The 25930-nt window shown below is 47.2% G+C and overlaps 1 protein-coding gene across 1 annotated transcript in view; it reads right to left on the bottom strand.

The window, feature by feature from the left end:
* The window catches only part of LOC138567346 (deoxyribonuclease gamma-like), a 174196-nt gene that overhangs the window by 36338 nt on the left and 111928 nt on the right, over positions 1-25930 (bottom strand). Inside the window, exon 7 of the mRNA XM_069645460.1 lies at positions 22347-22443. Within this exon, the coding sequence (XP_069501561.1) occupies positions 22347-22443 (97 nt within the window). The remainder of the gene's footprint in view (positions 1-22346; positions 22444-25930) is intronic.

Here is a 25930-nt window from a genome sequence, read left to right on the forward strand (position 1 = left end):
GGGGTGGTGAGGGGGCCATGGGGCATAGTGTTTGGTTGGGGTGAGGGACAGGGGGCATAGTGTTTGCTTGGGGGGTGAGGGACAGGCGGCATCGTGTTTGCTTGGGGGTGGGAGCCATGGGGCATAGTGTTTGCTTGGGGGTGGGAGCCATGGGGCATAGTGTTTGCTTGGGGGTGGGAGCCATGGGGCATAGTGTTTGGTTGGGGGCGAGAACCATGGGGCATAGTGTTTGGTTGGGGGTGAAGGGGTCATGGGGAATAGTGTTTGGTTGGGGGTGGGAGCCATGGGGCATATTGTTGCACTCCAAGAGTGAACCCAAAAATAAAGCTAAAACAGGCACAGTTAGGAGATGTACATCCTTTGCTTTTGTGAGGAAACCTGACTCAACGAAGGCCATTCTCCTCTTGGGCAACCCAAACAGCAAAGTATAGCAGTCCAAAATAACGGAATGTCCAATCAAGGGTCAATATATAATTTAATTAAACAGACGATATACAATAACTAAATCGAAATAAATTATAACAATGGAAAATGTGTATTACAAAATGTAAGTTTGAAATGCAATAAAAATCGTTACCCCTCAAAAGCATATTCTTTTTCCATGTGTTTAATACAAATTGGGGGTTAAAAAAGCCTCCTGACATGTCCCGCCTACCGCCACGCCCACTTACTTTTCGGCCCACTATAGCCCTCATGTAAGGTACTTTCAGCCCTCTGTCAAAATCAGTTGTGCACCCCTGTTGCAGAGAGTCTGCTTACCCGCATACATTTGCAGGTCTATGTTGGGCGTTTTAGCACTACCATGTATTTTTTAATTACTTGAGTGTTTATGGAAGGAACCAAAATACATATCAGAGTTAGAAAGTACCTTGGATAGACCTGAAGGATCGAGGATCTGAACAAACATTTCTCATAGTGTACTGCTTTCAATAGGGAAGGACTATGCAGCTTGCAAATCCTCTTTACTGGGACACTGTACAAGAAAAAATGTCCATCAGGTTACCAATTCAAGGTCAAACGGCCAAAGGTTGAAATGCTTTCTGGCCAAGAAAGATCAACTACATTCAGATGGTGAATTAGGCCTTCGTAGCCCGATTTGCGGGTGATGGGAATGAAATGCCGGAGCCCTACCTAGTTACACCTTCACTATTAAACAGTGTCTTACAAAAAGGAGCACCTATGCTCTTAATTTTTAGAAGTCCTAGTAGTAGCTAAATTGATTTTACAGGAATCCATCTTTAGATCAGACTTAGCCCGGTAGAAAACAATCTACAAAGCCTCATGCCAAGAACATTTCCGGGGACTGAGATCCTTAACAAGACCCAATGCCAAATGCCGAGCCATTGGCTGTTGTGGGGTTTTCCAGTGGAGTGTTTCCTAGTAGTTCAACAGATGATTTTACCTTTGCTTTTACTGGCTTCACATGAAAGAAGTTAGCACCCCAGGAAAAATGCAGCTATATTCTGTGATTGAAGGCTGTTGGGAAAGATGTCACCCACCCTGCGAACTCGAAGCTTGATGGCACTAAAGAGAGTAATTCGTGTGCACTTGTGATTTGCCTCTTTAATCATAGGGAGAGAAGCATGGATCCTTGCACTCCGAGTTTTCCAAACTAGAAAACAATGTTGCCGAGCCTGCGAAGGCGAGCAGTGGGACTAACGGTAAGAATCCCACGATTACTATTGAGTTGTCCGCTTAGCACTGCATACCACAGGCTCTTTTTCTAGATCCCTGTTGCCACTTTCATTGTATCTGGTTGTCAGAGAGTTGTAGTTCTTTCAGATGTCAAGAGGTGATGAACAGCTCTCCTATCGAACCCTCCACGCCACCCTGTATAGGATGGGCTCAAATAATCTGGCATCAGAGGCAAGGCCTGCCTGACCCAAGGATTCCCACGAGGCATCTGTGCCTGAGGTATATACCCATGTCACTGGCCAAGGAGAGATGGGACTGTTTGAACCATTATTACCCTGAGAACAACCAATACTGCAGGAGGAGTGAACCTGCTGCACGAAATCCTGAAGGGGTTGCTGCATCGCCTGGGTCATCATGAGGCCTGCTCTTGGGACTGGTATAGCGGGCATGGAGATGGCCTGAGGTTTCCAAGCATGGACTGGGGAATTGAGTGGGCAGAGCCCCGGATGGGGATGGCAAATGCCCTGAACGGAGTGGGGTAGCGTGACAGACATGCATTATCGTTGTTTATGGAGACCTTGGTTGTTCCTTAAAGTGGCAATCTCATTCAAGGCACGTGTGGTAGCTAATGACACAGAGAAACATTTGCTGCAACCTGGTTTATTTGTTTGTTTTATATGCTTATATAGCACGCTGAACCCTGGGGTAGCTAGGCGCTTAGTCTTATGAACAGTTACATACACGTACAGTTACAATAAATACAGGAATTTACAGGCATACTTAGTAGGGAAAATAACATACGTGCGTTAGCACGAAGATAAGATCAGTTACAATATTAAACAGTAGAGAAAGTACGAAAGGATACAAAATAATAATATACAAGAAAATACAGATATTTACCGATAAAAGGGCTGAGCTAGGCAATGAAGTTGACTGTGTACCGGAGCTTGCTGACTAGTGGGTGTTGATTAAATGGGAGGGATAGTGGAGAAGAGCCATGCTTTGACTTTGAAACGTAAGGCGAAGAAGGAGTAATCATCTCTTAGTGCTGGGGGCATGGTGTTCCAAGTATTTGCCGCTAGGACTGGGAAGCTGTTACCGCCTGATTTTTGGAGTCTGTATTTGGGGATGATGAGGCAGTGAGCGTAATTGGCTCTGGTGGGTCTAGAGGATATTCTGGAGCAGAATTTGTCGACAAGGTATTTTGGAGTGGTGTTGTTGAGGCATTTGTGGGTGATCATGAGGGATCTGAAGGTGACTCTGTCTTTTATTGGGAGCCAGTTGGCTGTCTTTCTTGCCTGGAATATGTGGTCAGTGCGTGGGATGTTGAGGGCTGCTCTAAGAGCGTTATTTTGTGCAATTTGGATTTTATGGATGTTTCGCTTACTAGTCTACAGGCTGTTATTAGTTTAGTAGTGTAGGCCGAGGCGGAGACAGTGGCATTAACCTGTCTTGAAAGTGTCAGGGTGGAGTCAAGGTAGGCACCTAGTGTTTTGGCATTTTTGGAGACCTTGATGAGGTTTCCTGGCGATATTGAATGAATTGTATTTTGGGTTGAGTTTGTTGAGACGTTGTTTGGAGCCAATGAGTAGGAGCTGGGTTTTGTCATCGTTTAGACAAAGCCCATGCTTTGCCACCCAGTCTTGAATCTTGCTATAGATTTCATTAAGGTGGTCTGAATCCTTTTCATATGAACCTGAGAGCATGATGAGGATCTGCGTATCATCAGTGTAGTTGGCGTATAGGACTTTCATGTCATCCAGTAGGTCGAATAACATCTTAGTAAAGATGTTATTAAGGGTGGGGGAGATGCAGGAGGCTTGGGGAACTCTGCACGTGATAGGTGATGGGCAGGGGTGTTGCTAGGTCTGGAAAAGAGAAGGGGCTACTCTAATGTCGGAACTGTCGGGACTGGGGGCTAGCTACACTTTTGGTTGTAGCCCCTGAGATTCTATCTAGGGCTACAACCAAAAGACCAGGGGCTATAACCCCCTTAGCCACCCCCTAGCAACGCCTCTGGTGATGGGTCTGCTGAGGCACTATCTGAGAAAACCCACATCAATCTTTCGGACAGGAAGGATTGGATCCATTTAGCTGCATTAGGTGAGAAGGATGCTGAGGTGGTCAGGTGTGCGGTAAGGATGTTATGGTCGACCAAATCGAAGGCCGCTGAGAGATCAAGGACTAAGAGGAGGGATGGGTGGCCTTTATCTCTGGCCTCATCTATTTGAATCTTCAGCTCTAGAAGGGATGTCTCAGTGTTGTGTCTAGGTCTGAAGCTTGATTGGCAGAGGCCAAAAAAGTTGTGAGTTTCGAGGTGGTTCTGGATTTGGATGTAGGCTGCTTTATCAAGGATTTTTAGCAGGCAGGGGACAGTGGTTAGTGGGAATGCTTGGGTCTAGTGTGGGTTTTTTAAGAAGTGGTTTGACCCAGGCGTCTTTGAGATTCTTGGGTACCGAGCAAGAGGCAAAGGAGGTGTTAATGAGAGTGGTGATGAAGGGGGCAAAGTCTTTGGCTCCTTCTTTGATGATGGAGGCAGGACAGATGTCTCCTTGGCATTTTGGTGGTTTAAAGCTGTGGGACTTGTGAGGTTGACTGCCCCAAGAAGAGTCTCTCAAACCCCTATCAGCTTTCTTGGGCTCCCATAAAACCTTGTTGGGCTCCCCGGTTTAATTGTATTTAGACTGTGCAAGTAATCTTCTTTACACTGACCGGCAACTACAGCAACATATTCCCTTAGGCTAAAGGAAGGTCGACTTGGGTGTATCAATATAATATTTAACAAATTGGAAAAAGGGGGGCTTCCAATGTAACTAGCAGTTAGATATTGTAATGTAATGACTGCTTTATCCATGCACCCCACCTGCAATTCATACTTCGTGCCTGGCTTCAAGCTCTCCTGCCAGTGACAGATTCAACATGCATCAATACTGCATGGTTGTACATCTGGTTATTTAGAGGTACTTCAATCCCTGGTTACCTGCATAGAACAACAATCTGTTTTTTTTATTTAAAGGAGTACATAACAGTTGTGATCCTTATTATGGCCTTTTACAATTGGCCTTTTTTAATTTCTTTTTTGGTAGAAATGTATAGCATCTCCTTAGACAGTGTGTGGGGTGCTATCTTTCTGAAAGATTGTTGTTCTATGAAGGTAACCAGGGATTGAAGTACCTCGAAATTACCAGACTTACAACCAGGCAGAATGTATGCAGGTTGAATCGGTCACAGGCAGGGCAACTTTTCTTACAACATACCTTCAGCTATCCCTCCGCAAATACCTCCCCTCTCAAGCTCTTCACTCCTCTACCTCCAACTCACTCAGGGTCAGTCGTTTTTCTAAGAAACGAGCTGGGGGTAGATCTCTGTCTTCGGCTGGGGCCTCCCTCTGGAACAGCCTCCCTGCCACTCTAAAACTTGAGGAGAACCATCTCCGGTTCCGGAAACACCTCAAGACCTTCCTCTTTTCTTCTGCCTTCGCTCCCCCTCTCCCCTGCTGATCTGTACTCTCTTGGCACCGTGCACCTGGCCACCCTCTGTCTTTTGGGCCCAGGTACCTGCTCATCCTGCCACCCTCCCGCACTGCCTCCGGGCCACCCCTTGCAGTGGGGTCTGTATCTGTACCCATACAGCCCCCCCTTTTTCTTCCTGCGCTTATCAGACATACCCTGTCTGCTGCCTTAAACCTAGCACTTGCAAATTGCTGGCTGCATTACCACTGTTTGTTGCCTTTATTATTTATTTATTGTTATTTATCTGTTTCTCCACTGCTTCGCACTTTCCACCTCTCCCCCCTTCCATGCACTTTTCCCCTCCCCCTCTCCCATGCACTTGCACGTTCTCAATGTCACTGGGCCTAGTAAGATCTCTGCTTTGTTGTCCCCTGTTCCCCTCCCTTGCCTTGTCGCGCTCTGAAACACTTGTGTACGAGCGCGATAGAAATAAAATATCAATCAATCAAAAAAACATAATTACATTGGCCATTGTCCTTGCCACTTTAGGGCAACCCTTGCGTTTCCATGGCTTCAGACTGTCACTGTTAAAAAATATGATGCCCTCATATCATGTTTCTATTCACGCATGCGCACTCCACATGCAGAAGGCGTTCAGCCCTCCCCCTTTTGCCTTTTATTTTTCATCCCTGAGCTCCACTCTATTCAGGTACCACACGCCTCCATCTCTCATGCACACATCTGTTTAGCATACCCCACTTGACCCCATAGACAGAGCCATTCAGGATATCGCACGTGCCCCTCTCATATACACTCAGACACACCAGAGTAATCTCCAAACCACTGAGCAACTGCCACCAACATTTGAAGGTTGCAAGCTTGACAGCATTGTTTTTAAAGTTCTGCTGTATGACTGGGTGCAAATAAGTTGCTGTTTTCCTTTTCTATGATTCTGTAACAGGAATTGATCCAACCGAGCATTCCAACTGCCTTCCTCACATCAAAAGCAAGTTTAGCTTCCTTCTACTTTTTGTCTAATATTCTCCGTCATCATTTAAAAAAAAAAAAAACATTTGTTTTGTTTTATTCCAACATACAACAAAAACAACCTGTGACCTTACAGTGTGACATATTCTCACAACCATTAATTTAATCAATTTACACAGTCAAAGAAAGAACAAAACCAATGAAACAAAAACACAACAACCAAAATAAAACCTGCAGTAACCCCTGCGTGTACAGTATCAGTCACGCGTTACCCCAATAATTTCAAAGATGGCAACTTCCTGCATATCACATCACTCAGTATGCCCACCCAAAGTTCCAAAAGCATTCATTGTTCAATTTTATTTGTCTAAAGGCGGCATTTTCTCCGAGGGAGGAAACATGGCTTGAGTTAGGGCGCTCCATTCAGCCACATGCACACTCACCTCTTTCATGCCTCTATACGCTGCTGTGTACCAGACAGACGTTTCCGCAAACGGCCATCTCTTCAAATCTCCCCACCAAGTGTCCGCGCTGGGCCCCTCTTATGCCTTCCAGGCCCTGGCGATCCTGCGTTTTGCAAGCACACAAATCAAATCCTTCATTCCGGAATGGTGGGTCTTAGGTCCCTCCCCCTTAGGCCCCCCCCTGCACCCCCGACACCCTCCCATGGAACATCCCCAGTAGACAGGCATCTGGGGCCAGGCATGCATCTCTGTCTGTGATTGCCGCCCAGAACCTTTGCACCAAGTACATAACGTGACTGAAGTCTGCCTGATCATTCTTGCATCTAGGACAAGCCTGCTTGCTCGCTCTGTGGAACTGTGATATTGTGTGTGGTGTCAAGTAGGCTCACTGGGTGACGTACAGTTGCGTTAACTTAAAACGAGAATTCCTGGAGACCTTTTTAGTGTAAAGCAGGGACCGGGCCCATTCCGCGTCCGACAAGGACCTCCCCAGGTCTTCTTTCCGTTACGTACGCACCTTCAGTGTGGATTTAGTAAATGTATCTGATAACAGCTCATACACTCTGGCGAAGACGTGGCCTCCTTCTGACATATCATACATGGCTTCCAGGATTAGATCGCTTTGCATTCCATCTCGACCCTCCGGCCATCTAGTTCTAAGCACTGTAACCAACCCCTCATGTAATAGAAACTGGCCTTTATGCATGCCCGAAGTCTGTACTAGGAATTCGAAATCCATCACTTTTCCCTCTGGCAACATATCCCTCCTGGTTGGCACCTGCAGGTCTCCCAATGCCCCCTAATCACGTTTACAGAGTCTGGCCTCATGTATAATAGCGCTGCCAGGGGGATGTTAGGTGAGTAGGGATGGACAGTCCCCATCAATCTCCAGGCTCTCTGGGAGCCTGGAACGAAGCACTGTATAATACTGAAAATGATTATTATCACCAGTGCCACACTTAGACAATACTGTGAATGTTAGCATGCAAAAGGTCAGGTAACCCACTAACCAATATAACCTCAAACTCTGCATGCTTATCTCACTCAAAAACTCACACAACCATCTCTCGCACCACAAGCCGCACGCACTTCACAACACGGCAACAACACATAAGCCGGAGCAACAGCACACGCGGACTGACACCGATCCAATACCCGCACCAAAGCTCAGCACCTGGTGTATACCGAGTTGAAGCTGCCAACAGAACACCACTCCTCTCACTATCCTACTCCTTCTTCACCTTACTAACCCATCCCACCTTATCGTTTACAGATCCGCCAGAGCGCCTGGGGACCAATTCCGTTGGTGATGGTGGGCGGTACAAATACCTTTAACATTTAACATTGTCAATGGGCTTTGAAAAGCCTTTGCTGGTGGTTTCTTCTACCTAAGGTCCAGTGTCAGTTATTTTCTCCATGTTTTAGGATTCCCGAAGTAGAAATAGGGTAGATTTACACCCGGTACTGGGAGAGGGATGCGTGAATTCAGACTGAAGAGTAAGCTCAGGAAACAATGGAGGCCTGCACCTAAAACCACCCCAGCAAGAACTCAACCAAACTCCAATACCAGCAGTTACACAGTTGGTACTACACATCCCAAAAGTACGGGTGCGAGACAGGATGTAAGCAGGTGGGCTCATCCTCATACCTGGTGAGGGTGCCCACATTTGAGGAGTTTCTGGCTTGCAGTAAGACCCACTGTTGCTGAGACAGTATGCATGCAGATCCCAGATGAGCCATTGTTTGTTCTCTTGGGAGCCTGACAACAACGGGTTCCAGCGTAAACATGGGCGCCGACTTTGATGTTCAGTCCAGGGGCGAGGTTATTTTTTATTTTTCAATTACCGAATCCTTAACCCTAATGCTTCGAAAGTTGGCACGATTTGCACTAACACGTTGTAAACACCGTAACATCCTTGATAAAAACATGGTATTCTGTTGCAAGGTGTCCAAAGGAGCATAGGCAATCTTTCCATGCGAATGTTCTCACTTATAGTTGCAATCTGATCAATTCTTCCCTAATCTTGTCCCTGCACAAAAGGTGCAGTAGATCAGAATGACGATGTTTAATCAAGAAATGCTGACGAACCAAAATCTGCACAAAAGAGAGGAGTGAGGTAGGCCATGATACATGTGCATTGAGGCCACTGCCTGACAACTGAGGCAGCAAACTATGAGGCTCCGGTCGGCATGTGCTGTGCATGTGCTGTGATTTGATAGAAAGCACAGGGCATCCCAGTGAGAATGAGAAACTTCTGCCTCGCATGGAATCATTCCAGAGTTTGGATTGATACCCGCATGAATCGGGGTCAAACCAGCGAGCCTAAGGTGCAAGGGCTGCAGAGTTAGGAGAAGTGAATACAAAGAAATAAGAAACTGCTGGGCGACCTGAAAATGTGTCAGGGCTGGTGGGGGCCCATTTCAAAAATAGGTTTTTGAGCCCCCTGACCTACATCTGGGAAAAACAGTCCAAAGTCGAATTGGTGATTAAATTACAATGGAGTCAAAAGAATGCAGCGAGGGGGTTAGTATCTGCAGGTTATCATGGACAGGCAGCCAGCGGGAAGCTGAAACACTAAATGAACACTGAAAAAAACCTACTGATCTTCCGAAAATGCCTAAAAACGTTACTATTCGAGTAAAAGGCCCTTTCTGAACTGATCCTTGTGTCCTGTCCTGTCCACTGAAATGTTCTTGTGTTGATGTCAGCCCTCACGCCTGAGGGCTTTGGCACTGGACACATACATAAATAAAAAGCTATTTATCGAACTTTGACAGCAGGACGCAAATGTAGAGGAAACTAGAGTAAAAATGCAAGGAGGTTATAAGAAGGTTGCTGGATACTACAAGAGGCCAGCAGGAGGTGATGGCCTAAAGGCACCAGCAAAAGCAGCCTGTAGCAAAAGGACACATTTAATTTTTTGAATGAAAGAAGCATGCTGCTGTGCCATAAAACTGCCAACATGGAGCCCTCGTGGGGCACAGGGCTCATTTGAACTGAAAGTGTTGAAAGGCCCTGACGCTGTTCCTGGGAAACTCTGGCCATCAGAGTAGCATTCAGGACGTGGGTTAAACATCACAATGCTTGGTTGGCGTTTTCCCAGCCCCATCAGGAGGGCCTCAGACAGACCTCGTGCTTTAGAAGGCCTGTGGTTCCGATGTACCGTGTACCGTGTTGAGGGTGGCACATTCCTTCCTCGATCTTTCCCGCACCTGTGGAGGTATTGATTATTTTTCTGTTTTATACCTTTTGTTTCTTAGGGTTTGTGTCGATGTGTATATGTATATGTCTGATGCACCATGAAGGGCCACTTCGCCCATCTACACCACCCCTGCAATTGCCTCTCCACACTTGCATTCCCTTACTCCCTCCTATCTCACTCCATCCAAAATCCCTCCATCCTCCCACTCTCCCTCTTTTATCTTCTGTCACTCCCTCGCTTTCCCCTCCCTCAATCCCTCAAATGCTTAATGTGGCTTCCCTTTGCTCCTCCCATCTCTCCAACTGACACTCCCTCATTCCCCCTCCCGCTCATCTCTCCTTCTCTCTCTCCACACATAACTTCCCAATCCCTCCCTCATTCTTTCTTCTTTGCTCGTCATTTCCCAAACCCAGTCCCCCATGCTCTTTCTTTCCCCTGGCCCTGCCCTCCGTTCCTCCCTCCCTCCTTTACTCTCCACATTTCTATCTCTAGCCCACTCCCCGCCTTTCTCTCTCCCCCTCCCTCTTTCTCTCCATGTCTTCATCCACCTTCCTGCATTAGGTGAGAAGGATGCTGAGGTGGTCAGGTGTGCGGTAAGGATGTTTTGGTCGACCAAATCGAAGGCCGCTGAGAGATCAAGGACTAAGAGGAGGGATGGGTGGCCTTTATCTCTGGCCTCATCTATTTGAATCTTCAGCTCTAGAAGGGATGTCTCAGTGCTGTGTCTAGGTCTGAAGCTTGATTGGCGGAGGCCAAAAAAGTTGTGAGTTTCGAGGTGGTTCTGGATTTGGATGTAGGCTGCTTTATCAAGGATTTTTAGCAGGAACAGGACAGTGGTGATGGGACAGTAGTTAGTGGGAATGCTTGGGTCTAGTGTGGGTTTTTTAAGAAGTGGTTTGACCCAGGCGTCTTTGAGATTCTTGGGTACCGAGCAAGAGGCAAAGGAGGTGTTAATGAGAGTGGTGATGAAGGGGGCAAAGTCTTTGGCTCCTTCTTTGATGATGGAGGCAGGACAGATGTCTCCTTGGCATTTTGGTGGTTTAAAGCTGTGGGACTTGAGGTTGGCTGCCCCAAGAAGAGTCTCTCAAACCCCTATCAGCTTTCTTAGGCTCCCATAAAACCTTGTTGGGCTCCCTGGTTTAATTGTATTTAGACTGTGCAAGTAATCTTCTTTACACTGACCGGCAACTACAGCAACATATTCCCTTAGACTAAAGGAAGGTCGACTTGGGTGTATCAATATAATATTTAACAAGTTGTAAAAAGGGGGGCTTCCAATGTAACTAGCAGTTAGATATTGTAATGTAATGACTGCTTTATCCATGCACCCCACCTGCAATTCATACTTCGTGCCTGGCTTCAAGCTCTCCTGCCAGTGACAGATTCAACATGCATCAATACTGCATGGTTGTACATCTGGTGATTTAGAGGTACTTCAATCCCTGGTTACCTGCATAGAACAACAATCTGTTTTTTTATTTAAAGGAGTACATAACAGTTGTGATCCTTATTATGGCCTTTTACAATTGGCCTTTTTTAATTTCTTTTTTGGTAGAAATGTATAGCATCTCCTTAGACAGTGCGTGGGGTGCTATCTTTCTGAAAGATTGTTGTTCTATGAAGGTAACCAGGGATTGAAGTACCTCGAAATTACCAGACTTACAACCAGGCAGAATGTATGCAGGTTGAATCGGTCACAGGCAGGGCAACTTTTCTTACAACATACCTTCAGCTATCCCTCCGCAAATACCTCCCCTCTCAAGCTCTTCACTCCTCTACCTCCAACTCACTCAGGGTCAGTCGTTTTTCTAAGAAACGAGCTGGGGGTAGATCTCTGTCTTCGGCTGGGGCCTCCCTCTGGAACAGCCTCCCTGCCACTCTAAAACTTGAGGAGAACCATCTCCGGTTCCGGAAACACCTCAAGACCTTCCTCTTTTCTTCTGCCTTCGCTCCCCCTCTCCCCTGCTGATCTGTACTCTCTTGGCACCGTGCACCTGGCCACCCTCTGTCTTTTGGGCCCAGGTACCTGCTCCTCCTGCCACCCTCCTGCACTGCCTCCGGGCCACCCCTTGCACTGGGGTCTGTATCTGTACCCATACAGCCCCCTCTTTTTCTTCCTGCACTTATCAGACATACTCTGTCTGCTGCCTTAAACCTAGCACTTGCAAATTGCTGGCTGCATTACCATTGTTTGTTGCCTTTATTATTTATTTATTGTTATTTATCTGTTACTCCTCTGCTTCGCACTTTCCACCTCTCCCCCCTTCCATGCACTTTTCCCCTCCCCCTCTCCCATGCACTTGCACGTTCTCAATGTCACTGGGCCTAGTAAGATCTCTGCTTTGTTGTCCCCTTTTCCCCTCCCTTGCCTTGTCGCGCTCTGAAACACTTGTGTACGAGCGCGATAGAAATAAAATATCAATCAATCAATCAAAAAAACATAATTACATTGGCCATTGTCCTTGCCACTTTAGGGCAACCCTTTCGTTTCCATGGCTTCAGACTGTCACTGTTAAAAAATATGATGCCCTCATATCATGTTTCTATTCACGCATGCGCACTCCACATGCAGAAGGCGTTCAGCCCTCCCCCTTTTGCCTTTTATTTTTCATCCCTGAGCTCCACTCTATTCAGGTACCACACGCCTCCATCTCTCATGCACACATCTGTTTAGCATACCCCACTTGACCCCATAGACAGAGCCATTCAGGATATCGCACGTGCCCCTCTCATAGACACTCAGACACACCAGAGTAATCTCCAAACCACTGAGCAACTGCCACCAACATTTGAAGGTTGCAAGCTTGACAGCATTGTTTTTAAAGTTCTGCTGTATGACTGGGTGCAAATAAGTTGCTTTTTTCCTTTTCTATAATTCTGTAACAGGAATTGATCCAACCGAGCATTCCAACTGCCTTCCTCACATCAAAAGCAAGTTTAGCTTCCTTCTTCTTTTTGTCTAAAATTCTCCGTCATCATTTTAAAAAAAAAAACATTTGTTTTGTTTTATTCCAACATACAACAAAAACAACCTGTGACCTTACAGTGTGACATATTCTCACAACCATTAATTTAATCAATTAACACAGTCAAAGAAAGAACAAAACCAATGAAACAAAAACACAACCAAAATAAAACCTGCAGTAACCCCTGCTTGTACAGTATCAGTCACGCGTTACCCCAATAATTTCAAAGATGGCAACTTCCTGCATATCACATCACTCAGTATGCCCACCCAAAGTTCCAAAAGCATTCATTGTTCAATTTTATTTGTCTAAAGGCTGCATTTTCTCCGAGGGAGGAAACATGGCTTGAGTTAGGGCGCTCCATGCAGCCACATGCACACTCACCTCTTTCATGCCTCTATACGCTGCCGCGTACCAGACAGACGTTTCCGCAAACGGCCATCTCTTCAAATCTCCCCACCAAGTGTCCGCGCTGGGCCCCTCTTATGCCTTCCAGGCCCTGGCGATCCTGCGTTTTGCAAGCACACAAATCAAATCCTTCATTCCGGAATGGTGGGTCTTAGGTCCCTCCTCCTTAGGCCCCCCCTGCACCCCCGACACCCTCCCATGGAACATCCCCAGTAGACAGGCATCTGGGGCCAGGCATGCATCTCTGTCTGTGATTGCTGCCTAGAACCTTTGCACCAAGTACATAACATGTGAATGAAGTCTGCCTAATCATTCTTGCATCTAGGGCAAGCCTGCTTGCTCGCTCTGTGGAACTGTGATATTTTGTGTGGTGTTAAGTAGGCTCACTGGGTGACGTACAGTTGCGTTAACTTAAAACGAGAATTCCTGGAGACCTTTTTAGTGTAAAGCAGGGACCGGGACCATTCCGTGTCCGGCAAGGACCTCCCAGGTCTTCTTTCCGTTGCGTACGCAGCTTCAGTGTGGATTTAGTAAATGTATCTGATAACAGCTCATATACTCTGGAGAAGACGTGGCCTCTTTCTGACATATCATACATGGCTTCCAGGATTAGATCGCTTTGCATTCCATCTCGACCCTCCGGCCATCTAGTTCTAAGCACTGTAACCAACCCCTCATGTAATAGAAACTGGCCTTTATGCATGCCCGAAGTCTGTACTAGGAATTCGAAATCCATCACTTTTCCCTCTGGCAACATATCCCTCCTGGTTGGCACCTGCAGGTCTCCCAATGCCTCCTAATCACGTTTACAGAGTCTGGCCTAATGTATAATAGCGCTGCCAGGGGGATGTTAGGTGAGTAGGGATGGACAGTCCCCATCAATCTCCAGGCTCTCTGGGAGTCTGGAACGAAGCACTGTATACCACCGCAAATGATTATTATCATCAGTGCCACACTTAGACAATACTGTGAATGTTAGCATGCTAAAGGTCAGGTAACCCACTAACCAATATAACCTCAAACTTTGCATGCTTATCTCACTCAAAAACTCACACAACCATCTCTCGCACCACAAGCCGCACGCACTTCACAACACGGCAACAACACATAAGCCGGAGGAACCGCACACGCGGACTGACACCGATCCAATACCCGCACCAAAGCTCAGCACCTGGTGTATACCGAGTTGAAGCTGCCAACAGAACACCACTCCTCTCACTATCCTACACCTTCTTCACCTTACTAAGCCATCCCCCCCCTTATCGTTTGCAGATCCGCCAGAGCGCCTGGGGACCAATTCCGTTGGTGATGGTGGGCGGTACAAATACCTTTAACATTTAACATTGTCAATGGGCTTTGAAAAGCCTTTGCTGGTGGTTTCTTCTACCTAAGGTCCAGTGTCAGTTATTTTCTCCATGTTTTAGGATTCCCGAAGTAGAAATAGGGTAGATTTACACCCGGTACTGGGAGAGGGATACGTGAATTCAGACTGAAGAGTAAGCTCAGGAAACAATGGAGGCCTGCACCTAAAACCACCCCAGCGAGAACTCAACCAAACTCCAATACCAGCAGTTACACAGTTGGTACTACACATCCCAAAAGTACGGGTGCGAGACAGGATGTAAGCAGGTGGGCTCATCCTCATACCTGGTGAGGGTGCCCACATTTGAGGAGTTTCTGGCTTGCAGTAAGATCCACTGTTGCTGAGACAGTATGCATGCAGATCCCAGATGAGCCATTGTTTGTTCTCTTGGGAGCCTGACAACAAGGGGTTCCAGCGTAAACATGGGCGCCGACTTTGATTTTCAGTACAGGGGCGAGGTTATTTTTTATTTTTCAATTACCGAATCCTTAACCCTAATGCTTCGAAAGTTGGCACGATTTGCACTAACACGTTGATAAAAACATGGTATTCTGTTGCAAGGTGTCCAAAGGAGCATAGGCAATCTTTCCATGCGAATGTTCTCACTTATAGTTGCAATCTGATCAATTCTTCCCTAATCTTGTCCCTGCACAAAAGGTGCAGTAGATCAGAATGACGATGTTTAATCAAGAAATGCTGACGAACCAAAATCTGCACAAAAGAGAGGAGTGAGGTAGGCCATGATACATGTGCATTGAGGCCACTGCCTGACAACTGAGGCAGCAAACTATGAGGCTCCGGTCGGCATGTGCTGTGCATGTGCTGTGATTTGATAGAAAGCACAGGGCATCCCAGTGAGAATGAGAAACTTCTGCCTCGCATGGAATCATTCCAGAGTTTGGATTGATACCCGCATGAATCGGGGTCAAACCAGCGAGCCTAAGGTGCAAGGGCTGCAGAGTTAGGAGAAGTGAATACAAAGAAATAAGAAACTGCTGGGCGACCTGAAAATGTGTCAGGGCTGGTGGGGGCCCATTTCAAAAATAGGTTTTTGAGCCCCCTGACCTACATCTGGGAAAAACAGTCCAAAGTCGAATTGGTGATTAAGTTACAATGGAGTCAAAAGAATGCAGCGAGGGGGTTAGTATCTGCAGGTTATCATGGACAGGCAGCCAGCGGGAAGCTGAAACACTAAATGAACACTGAAAAAAACCTGCTGATCTTCCGAAAATGCCTAAAAACGTTACTATTCGAGTAAAAGGCCCTTTCTGAACTGATCCTTGTGTCCTGTCCACTGAAATGTTCTTGTGTTGATGTCAGCCCTCACGCCTGAGGGCTTTGGCACTGGACACATACATAAATAAAAAGCTATTTATCGAACTTTGACAGCAGGACGCAAATGTAGAGGAAACTAGAGTAAAAATGCAAGGAGGTTATAAGAAGGTTGCTGGATACTACAAGAGGCCAGCAGGAGGTGATGGCCTAAAGTCACCAGCAAAAGCAGCCTGTAGCAAAAGGACACATTTAATTTTTTGAATGAAAGAAGCATGCTGCTGTGCCATAAAACTGCCAACATGCAGCCCTCGTGGGGCACAGGGCTCATTTGAACTGAAAGTGTTGAAAGGCCCTGACGCTGTTCCTGGGAAACTTAGCGAGAATCTCTGGCCATCAGAGTAGCATTCAGGACGTGGGTTAAACATCACAATGCTTGGTTGGCGTTTTCCCAGCCCCATCAGGAGGGCCTCAGACAGACCTCGTGCTTTAGAAGGCCTGTGGTTCCGATGTACCGTGTTGAGGGTGGCACATCCCTTCCTCGATCTTTCCCGCACCTGTGGAGGTATTGATTATTTTTCTGTTTTATACCTTTTGTTTCTTAGGGTTTGTGTCGATGTGTATATGTATATGTCTGATGCACCATGAAGGGCCACTTCTTCGCCCATCTACACCACCCCTGCAATTGCCTCTCCACACTTGCATTCCCTTACTCCCTCCTATCTCACTCCATCCAAAATCCCTCCATCCTCCCACTCTCCCTCTTTTATCTTCTGTCACTCCCTCGCTTTCCCCTCCCTCAATCCCTCAAATGCTTAATGTGGCTTCCCTTTGCTCCTCCCATCTCTCCAACTGACACTCCCTCATTCCCCCTCCCGCTCATCTCTCCTTCTCTCTCTCCACACATAACTTCCCGATCCCTCCCTCATTCTTTCTTCTTTGCTCGTCATTTCCCAAACCCAGTCCCCCATGCTCTTTCTTTCCCCTTGCCCTGCCCTCCGTTCCTCCCTCCCTCCCTCCTTTACTCTCCACATTTCTATCTCTAGCCCACTCCCTGCCTTTCTCTCTCCCCCTCCCTCTTTCTCTCCATGTCTTCATCCACCTTCCTCCCTCTTACCTTTCTTTGCCTACTAGTCTCCAATTTTCCCTCTCTTCTGTTCTTCTCTGCCAGTCTCTTAGGCTGCTGGACCCTCTGGTTGAAAGCAGAGTTATACTGCAGGTGCATTAACATGCTGAGCTAACTTATTGGAGTTTGAATCAGAAGCCTCTGGTTTAGAGCAGCCAGGTATATGTGATCTGGGAGCGGCAGGGGGCGGACTCACTACTTAAGAGAGAGAGGGAGACAAAGACAGCAGCACAATCTTGGGGTGGGTGGGATACCAGGCAGATGAAAGAGTCAAAGAAAAAGGGAAGGCGGACAGGTGAGATGGCTGGAATATAAGATTCGGAAAGAAACACAAAGTCAGGAAAGAAAGAATGGAAATAAAATGAAAGGCTAAAAGTCAATGCAAGAAAAAGTAAACAAATAAAAGCGAAACAAGTGAGACGTGGCAAAAGGAGAACAACGACCATGGCGTGTCCATTGTCCCCAAACTCAAAGCTGAAGTGAAGATGAGGTGGCCTTCTCACTTTGAAGTGAGCGGTACTTGCTAATTTTGGCAAGATGCCTGCTAACATTGCCCCAACACTGAGAGCAGCAGGAGAGGTGCCGAAGCCATTCCATGCCCAGTGAGTGTTTAGAAAGCCACAGCTTGCTGCCTTTTGAGACGGCCTTCTCTCGATCCGGATGTTGGTTTTTTTTGGTTGCACTTAAAAGATCCCTTATGCAAGTACTTACATAATCTCCACAGGGGCAAAATGACACTCCTGCCCCTGTTGCTCAAGGTGAACGGGGGCATCTGCCTGCTTTGCCCCTGTGTATTCGGCACCTATTCCAGCATTGAAAGCTACTCTTACAACTACTGCTTGCATTTAAATGGTGCATCACCAAACAATGGTTAAAAAACTGCAATATGACCAAAATTCATGTGGCTAGTCATTGATCACGCTCGGGGGTGGGAAAGAGTGGCCATTAACTCTGAGCCACAATTCGAAGACATCTAAAATAAGTGAACACGATTCTGCTTTCCTCTCACTTGAAACTCTCTGTCCCCCAGGCAAAGACCACCTCAGCACTGCCACCTACCTTCTCGGTTATTCGGCCGATGAAGCGTGTGTCAGTGGATGCCTTTGCCTCTACTTTCTCTGCTCCTCCTACTCCTGCGGCAGACTCGCACCCTGACACAGCCCTCTCTAACCTGCATCTTTCTATGTCCAACACTCTGGACATCCTTGCCCCTGTCATGAGAACCCGTCTGAAGCCTACCTCCAAGTGCAACTCGTGGTATGACTCCGACCTCGTCACCCTGAAACGCAAGTGTAGAGTGGCTGGGAGGAAGTGGAGGGCCTCAGGCACATCCTCTGACAAACTGGCCTATCGCCTGCTCCAAAGGCAATACAGACTCTCTGTCCTGTCCAAGAAGAGAGCCCACATACAAGCCTGCGTCTTTGCAGCCTCTAGCAACACAACCAAACTCTTCAAAATCTGCAAGGAGCTGGCCAATCCTTCTGCAGTCTCCACCTCTCCTGTTCCTTTGCAGGCCCTCTGTACTGCTCTGGCTTCTCACTTCACCACTAAAACTCAGGACATCCTATCCCCGCTCTCCTCTTCCTCTGCTTCAACCTCTCGTGGCTCCCCTCTGGTGCATCTCCCTTTCCTCATCCTTTCTTCCCTTTCTCTCTGACAACACCTGACAAGGTTTCCAGACAAGTCCGATCTATGAAAGTGTCGTCCAAACAGGTGCTCCCCTGCTTCTCCAGGACCATCAAGGACCACATTGACACCCTCACTCCATCCTCGGCCGATTTCTACAATCACTGTTTCGCCACTGGATCTTTCCCCTCTCTCCTCAAGCCGTCCAATCTAAACCCCAGACTCAAAAAAACTTTTGCCGATCGTCACTGCCTGGCCGTCTGATCTCTATCACTCTTTTCCTGGGCAAACTCCTGGAAAAGCTGTTCATCTCCCAGTTTACCCTCCACACTTAATCTGTTGGTTGTCTCCATGGCCACCAGACTGGTTTCAGAACAGCCAGAAGCATGGACACTGCTCTTCTGGACACCGTGAAGATCTGCTCACTAATCTTGACTCCAGCCTTCCTTCTGTCTTCATCCTCCTTGACCTTTCCTCTGCTTTCAACACAGTCAACCGCTCCATCCTGATCAAGCAACTCTGTGAGAGCCTGGGCATCACGGATCAGGGTGTGGAATGGCTGACCTCCTTCCTCAAGTATGACCCTCTCCACCACCTCTCTCTCCACTTGTGGTGTTCCCCAGGGCTCGAACCTCTCACCCTGGCTCTTCAATTCCTACCTGGTACCCTTGGCCCACCTGATCGCTACCTTCCCCTCTAACTTTCAGTGTCATGGGGATGACACTCAGCTCTCCTTCAGGCTCTCCTCAGCCTCCTCTCCTCTCGCATTCATTCCGGACTGTCTATCTGCAATCCAGGATTGGTGCACCTCCAACGACCCCTGCCTTAATGCCATATAAGATGGATATCCTTCTCATTTGGACCTCTGCTCCTGCTTTCCCTCAGGCCGCCCTCCTTCGGCCCTCTTCCTTCACCTTCCAGCGATGCAAAAAAACCTTGGTGTCACCTTCATCTCAACCCTCTCCTTCTCTACGCACATCACGTACCTTGCCAAGAAGGTCCACTACCAGCTGCACCTCCTCAGAGGTATTCTTCCTTTGGTCACCTTCCCCCAGAAGCTCACTGTCTATCGAGCCCTGGTTCTCTTTAGGTGTAGCTTCTTTCTCAATCTTCCTTACTCTACTCCCTGCCCTCTGCAACTAATCGAGAACAGGACTGCAATACTTATTCTTGGTCTAAAGCCCAGGGACCATATCTCTCTAGCCCTGAAATCTCTCCACTGGCTCCTGGTGGCTGCAAGGACCAAGCTCAAGACCCTCTGCATCGTCCACAAGGCTTTCTGGGGCCGGGGCCTGCACCTCATCCAACTCTCTCTTCCAAAATAACTTCCTTCCCGATCCCTTCGCTCAACTACCTCCAACTCTCTTAGGGTCAGAAGGTTCTCAAAGCAGAGAGTGGGGGGTAGATCTATCTCCTCTGCAGGTGCCTCCCTTTGGAATGGCCTCCCTACCCCTCTCAGACTTGAGCCAGACCACCCGAAGTTCTGGAAGCCTCACAAGACTTTCCTTTTCTCGACTGCTTTCTCTCTTTTCCTCCCCTGCTGACCAACTAGGCTCCTCCATGGTAAGTCTCCCCTGCACTGCCTCCGGGCCCACCGCGCACTAGGGGCTGCAACCTCTACAGTCCCCTGCCTCATTGCACTTCCCCGAGCAGTGCTGCCATGACTGCACTTACTCAGAGCATTGCTGCCCTGATTGCACTTCCCTCTCCCTGACACTTCCCCTTCTCCCTTGCCCCTGCACTTGGCGTTGTCGCACTTGCACAATCTGAATGACACAAGGCCTAGTAAGAACGTTTGTTTTGTCCTCCATCCGTCTTCCCTCCCTTGTCTTGTTGCGCCTAGAAACACTTGTGTACAGGCACGTTATAAATGACTTATATCATATCACACCAGTTATTACGCTTGTTGTTACTAACTGAAGGGCTTCCCCAGATGACATAATATCAAACCACGAATATTGCCAAATTTCTAAAAGACAAGCAAGTTGAATTTTCCCAGATTTTAAAGTGAATATTTCCTGCAGGCAGTTCACCCATTTACAACTGCCACAAAATCACACTGCACCCATGTGCATGGCCTTAAGCAAGACCTTTGTGGAAATCCAGAAGCGACACTGACCCCCATGTTCCTGGAGGGGGTATGTGTCTGCATCACTTGACATGCCCTGGAGCCATTTCCAATACATGAGACACTAACTGGTCTCCAGATCTGTCTTTCATATTTCACAGACGGTCACATAGGAGGATCACATAGGGGGTCTGTACTGGAAATGTCGAAATCCTTGAACTGTGTCTACCTGCAGGACTGTGCTCAGGCGATTCCATTGGTTAACTGGGTAGGGCATTATGTCTCCTTCCAGGCCCTGTGTAATGGCCCATGGCATTTGTGTATATATTAGACTACGTAGGATGTTGGTATTTAGAAAAAGATACTGCTTATTTACAGCACAGGCATGTGACCTAATACAGCTTAAATCATATATGTTAAGTATGTGTAAACTAGATTGGAAATAGGACAGTTTGGGAAACCCAGATGCAAAGTTTGGGAGGAGGCACACTTGACTCAAGGATAGTGTTCCCCGAATCAGGTTAACCAAAGGGACTCACGCTCCTGTTCCACGCATGCATTCATTAAATGACCGCCTCCATGAGTTCGGGAAGACATGATTGAATTCCATATAATTAAATGGTCCGCCTTTTGGTGAACTATACACAGATGTTTAGGAAAATCAGAGTGGACTTTTCCTAATACCTTGTTGAGTGTTTGGACTTGAAGGACCATAGCCCAACATTCGTATCTTATAGAGACTCGCGCCACCTCCTTCGACTGTACATTTTGCTTTTGGGAACAATTTGATTGAGGTAATTTTAAGGACATTTTAGCCTTCATTTGATACTTTGGAGCTGGCAAAGTCTTGCCTCTTCCTCTGCTGCTTAGGAGTGACTGACCAGAGGCGCTCTAGGATGCAGAAACATGCGAACCCTCTCTAGGGATTGGTAGAAGGTGTGGCGCATGCGTGGTTTTATCTTCAGAAACCAATCAGTGAGGGAAACACAAGTGATTGCAGGACCGTTCCTCCCTCGTGGCCTGAGCTGCCACATAGAAAGCAGGCCATCCACCACAGGTGAATTTGATCACACTGCCGCCCCCCATGGAAATGAGTGGGTAAACCTTCATAGACGTTACAGTCTGAGATGCCACAAAAAAGTAACGGAAGAACTGCCCACGGAAACAAATGGAGGGCGTTTAAATCCGAAACGGCCAACACATTTGGGTACAGAAATTAATATGAAAGCAATTCATGACCAATCAAAAGAGACATTCGCTCCCTTTTCCTTGCACAGGCGCAAGCAGCTGCATTAGTAAGTCCACGTTTGCATTTAAAGTGTTAGGGCCTCATTACACGGTAGGCTAAAAGCAGGTGTTAAAGTACCAACCCCATTACCGGTGACCGTTAACCCTTACCTCCTACCGTGTAACAGGGGAGTTGCTAGGTCTGGAAAAGACCCGGGGCTAAGCTGATGTCGGAACTGTTGGGACTGGGGGCTAGCTAGTCTTTTGGCTGTAGCTCCTGAGATTCTATCCGGGGCTACAACCAAAAGATCAGGGGCTATAGCCCCCTTAGCCCCCCCTAGCAACGCCCCTGCCGTGTAATGAGGCCCTTAGTCTTTGCAATTAAAGTGTTTTTTGAATAAGCAAGTTTGCAGCCCCTGACCTGCCCTACTCCACTTATTACAAGCAGGGCAGCAGGTGGCGCGCGTTATCGACCACCGCTGCACACATGACACCATTATGAAAATTCTGCTTTTGTGGAACGGCGACTTCTCATTTTCGGCTGCTTACCTCTTCTTCCGTCAGTCCAAGTTTTGTGGCAAAGTTGAAAGGTTTGGCAGAGCCCGGCACGATGCCTCTGAGGAATTCCTCTCCATGCACCACAATCCTGAGGGCAAAAGCAGAGCAGTTGGTTTGGGGAGACTTGTTTGAGGCAGGTGTGAGGTTAGTGCGCGTAGTTGTAAAGCGTGAGGTGGATTGCGTCAAACATAGACAAACATGGTGTGATGGTCAGGGTAGGGCAAGCTAAATATCAGACATCCCACTTCAGCCCCGCCTCTTCTTTGACGTCAATCATTAATTGGATTTTATTTTTGCTTACTTGCAGTAGGTGACAGGGCCCTGTGAGGCAACCTCAGGACACAGCCAGTGGCTCTATCTATGGGAGCGAGAGACGACCAATGAATCGATATGGGTCACTGGCTGCATGGATACCCCTATTAACACAGTCCGTGATATGCGATGATGTAGACAGGAGGAATATATTTGCTGGCACCACATTGTAAAAACAGAGGTTTACTGGTATCAACCTGTTAATGGATACGTGTACGCATGGATGAAGGGACCTGCGCAGAGGGTGACAGCGAACCTTTCCCCTGTTCATTCCAAGCAGAAGGAATCAGAAGTGCCCAAAGTAAAGCTCACAATCAGATCTCTGCCCACCTGGTCAGGGTCAACACCAGGTGCTTAATTTGTCAAAAACAATAAGTGCCGGGGCTCAAATATTTCTTAACACGCCCATGACGCGTCAGGGTGGGCAGCTCCCCGCCTACTGTTGCCCCCACCCACGTCTGCTCCCCATGCTGTCAACATATATGAATTGAATTGAATACCAGCTTTATTCGGTATTTATACCATGAAAGCTCACATCATACATGTAACACCAGCATTACAAAATGTTACCAGATAAACACCAGATAATACACATTAGGTAAAAATTGTATTAGCCTATTTGACCTAAACATTTGACCCTTTGACCAAATTGACCTTTTCTGTGTGGGCAAAATTGACCGTTTTTGCATCCGGTACAAATTGACCTTTTTGTTTTAGGTCAAATAGGTTAATACCTACTTACCTGAACATGAGGTTCAGGGGTTGCGGTGGTGTCCCCCGCTCCTCATGTTCATGTAAGTAGGTCATAAGGGGAGAGTGGGGGTGTCTCCTGCATCCTTAACAATGGAAGTCAATTTGGTCAAAAGGTCAAATGTTTTTAGGTCACATTGCTGTGGTCAATTTGCAAAAGGTAAAATCTACCCAAACTGTAAAATCAGCCTAAAACAGCTAAATATCGCAAGAGGTTGCTTTATCAACAGCATTAGAAACTCTCAATCTCCTCAGCCATGCCCTATGTTGGTACTTGGCCACTAAGTGGGCCACTGCCAGCTCACCATTAGTTATACAAAAATGTAATGCATCCACAGACCTCCGAATACCATTTGATCTAAACATGGGTAAGCATTTAGCTCTTAGAGCATCATATCCATGGCACAACAACTTGAAACAGGAGACTGTTTCAATGGGTGCACCACAGATCAAACACGCTGAGCTATTTTGCCAGGACCATTTCTTTATATAAGCAGAAATCCGTAAACATGCCTGCTCTTAGATCTACTAGATAAAGTGATCGTGCATGCAAGAGTTTAATAAAATCTAGATAGGGTTCGAGCCCAAAGTCTTCCTTGGTGCTCAAGTACTGACGCCTGCAGGAATGTTTGAGCGAAGCCGCCTTCATGGATTGTCTACATGCCTGCAAGCCTGCCGTCTTTACCAAATCCAATGATCCCGTCGCCACAGTGGGCGGTTGATCCCACAGAGTAAGGAGATTTAAGTTGTGCATGTGGAATTTAACATGTTTCAGCCAAAGAGCAGAGTGGATAGCTTCCAAAGTCATGAAATCCATCAACATATTTCTATTTATTTATTTATTCATATTTGTAGAGCGCACAGCAGCCCATAGGCATAGTTCTATAGGGCTGGAAGGGTCCACAAAGGTATCCAAAGCAGGAGTGGCTTAAACAATGTAAGATCGTCAATGGGCCGGAGATCGTACTCTAGAACGGACTAAAGCTGCAACTCCCACCAGCTTATTGTGGTTGACTGGTGTTCTCACTACGGCAGATGTGTGATTTACAAATGCCAATCAACATACACATAAAATAACATACTCGTCGTGCCTTGACAGGACACACATGTTCAAGTGTGTCTATAAACACAATCATCATTAACATGTTGCTCTGATTATATAGGTGTTCATTATGTGACTGGCAGTTCCAATAATAAAGTTGCCAACACACCACATCATAATCAAACTGTGCCTGAGACCATAAGTGCCGGGGCTCAGAAATAAGTGCCACACCCCCACAAAGTAAGCACTGTGAACAGCACTAGTAAGGGCAGCACTAGCTGCTCTCGCTCCCTGACGCCGCCCCTTGCGCTGCAGATCAGTTTACCCCTAGTTCAGACTCAGTGCACACAGGATCCGGATCTTCGAAACACCAGAGCCCTGGGTAGTAACATTTCTGGTGCCAAGCAATATAGTTGATGTGTCTTTAGCTTAGCAGCTGAAGAGATGGTTGTTGGCATTGCCATGTTCCACTTCAGCTCGGATGGACCCTTGCCCCACACGTTCATTAGTCCTGGAGTCCTTGGCCCTGGCACTCAATCATGTTTTCCCGGAGAGGCTGCCCTGGCCATATGCTCTGATTCTTAACACCAAGTGGGACATCCTTCTACTGCACTCCGAGGTGGAGCAGAGATTGTGATGACTCCTATTAGTACAGGTCAGCCATATTCCCCCTTTGGTGCCCCTTTAGGATGGGCCTCCCAAATACAACATTTGTTACGTTATGTTAGCTCAAAACTACCATTGGTATTGCCTAGCAGTGCTGTAGGCTTGCCTGAAAGTTGAAGGGTGGGGCCACAATGCGCAAATGGAAGAGTGCATGGTTGACGTTTGTGCTATGTGTATCATGCTGCGTGCCGTGCATGACGTCTAGAGAGGTGCTTTGATCATGGTGGTGCGATCTTGTTGCTGCACCACTAGTGTGCCCCTCTAAGTGCAAGATCTGTTGGGCACATGAACTGAATGCTTTGGGCGAGTTGATATGGACAGTTGCTGTGGGAGGAAACCTTTGTGCAAGCTTGGTGTAGATGTCTCTTTGATGAATGTCTTCACTTCACTTTGTCCAACAATGACCTCGTTGCCTTGACTTAGCCTGATATGGACTTCTTCGTACTTTTACTTCATCATACATTCACCTTGTCATTGTGGGGGAGACCCCCCCATGTACCCCTTCTTTACCCAACCCATATTCTTCCACAACCCCTCCTCTCAGCTAACCCTAACATACACATTACCATCAATAAATACGAAGTCAATGTATGAAGAAGTAAATGACTGACAAAGTCAACGTAACGAAGTCAGTCTTGGCAATGTTTTGCCGGCGTGTTACAGGGAGGACACCAGTGCCACATCATGCACTGATGCTGTGCACGAGGAGCGGAAATGTGCGTTGATCATGGAGCTACAAGGGCCTTGCAGTTTATCCGTCTGTTGACATTGTAAGAGGTATGCATTATCTGTACAGGTAGGACTT

The sequence above is a fragment of the Ambystoma mexicanum genome, chromosome 2p (genome assembly GCF_040938575.1).
Source record: "Ambystoma mexicanum isolate Mex_15411 chromosome 2p, UKY_AmexF1_1, whole genome shotgun sequence".
Taxonomy (NCBI): domain Eukaryota; kingdom Metazoa; phylum Chordata; class Amphibia; order Caudata; family Ambystomatidae; genus Ambystoma; species Ambystoma mexicanum.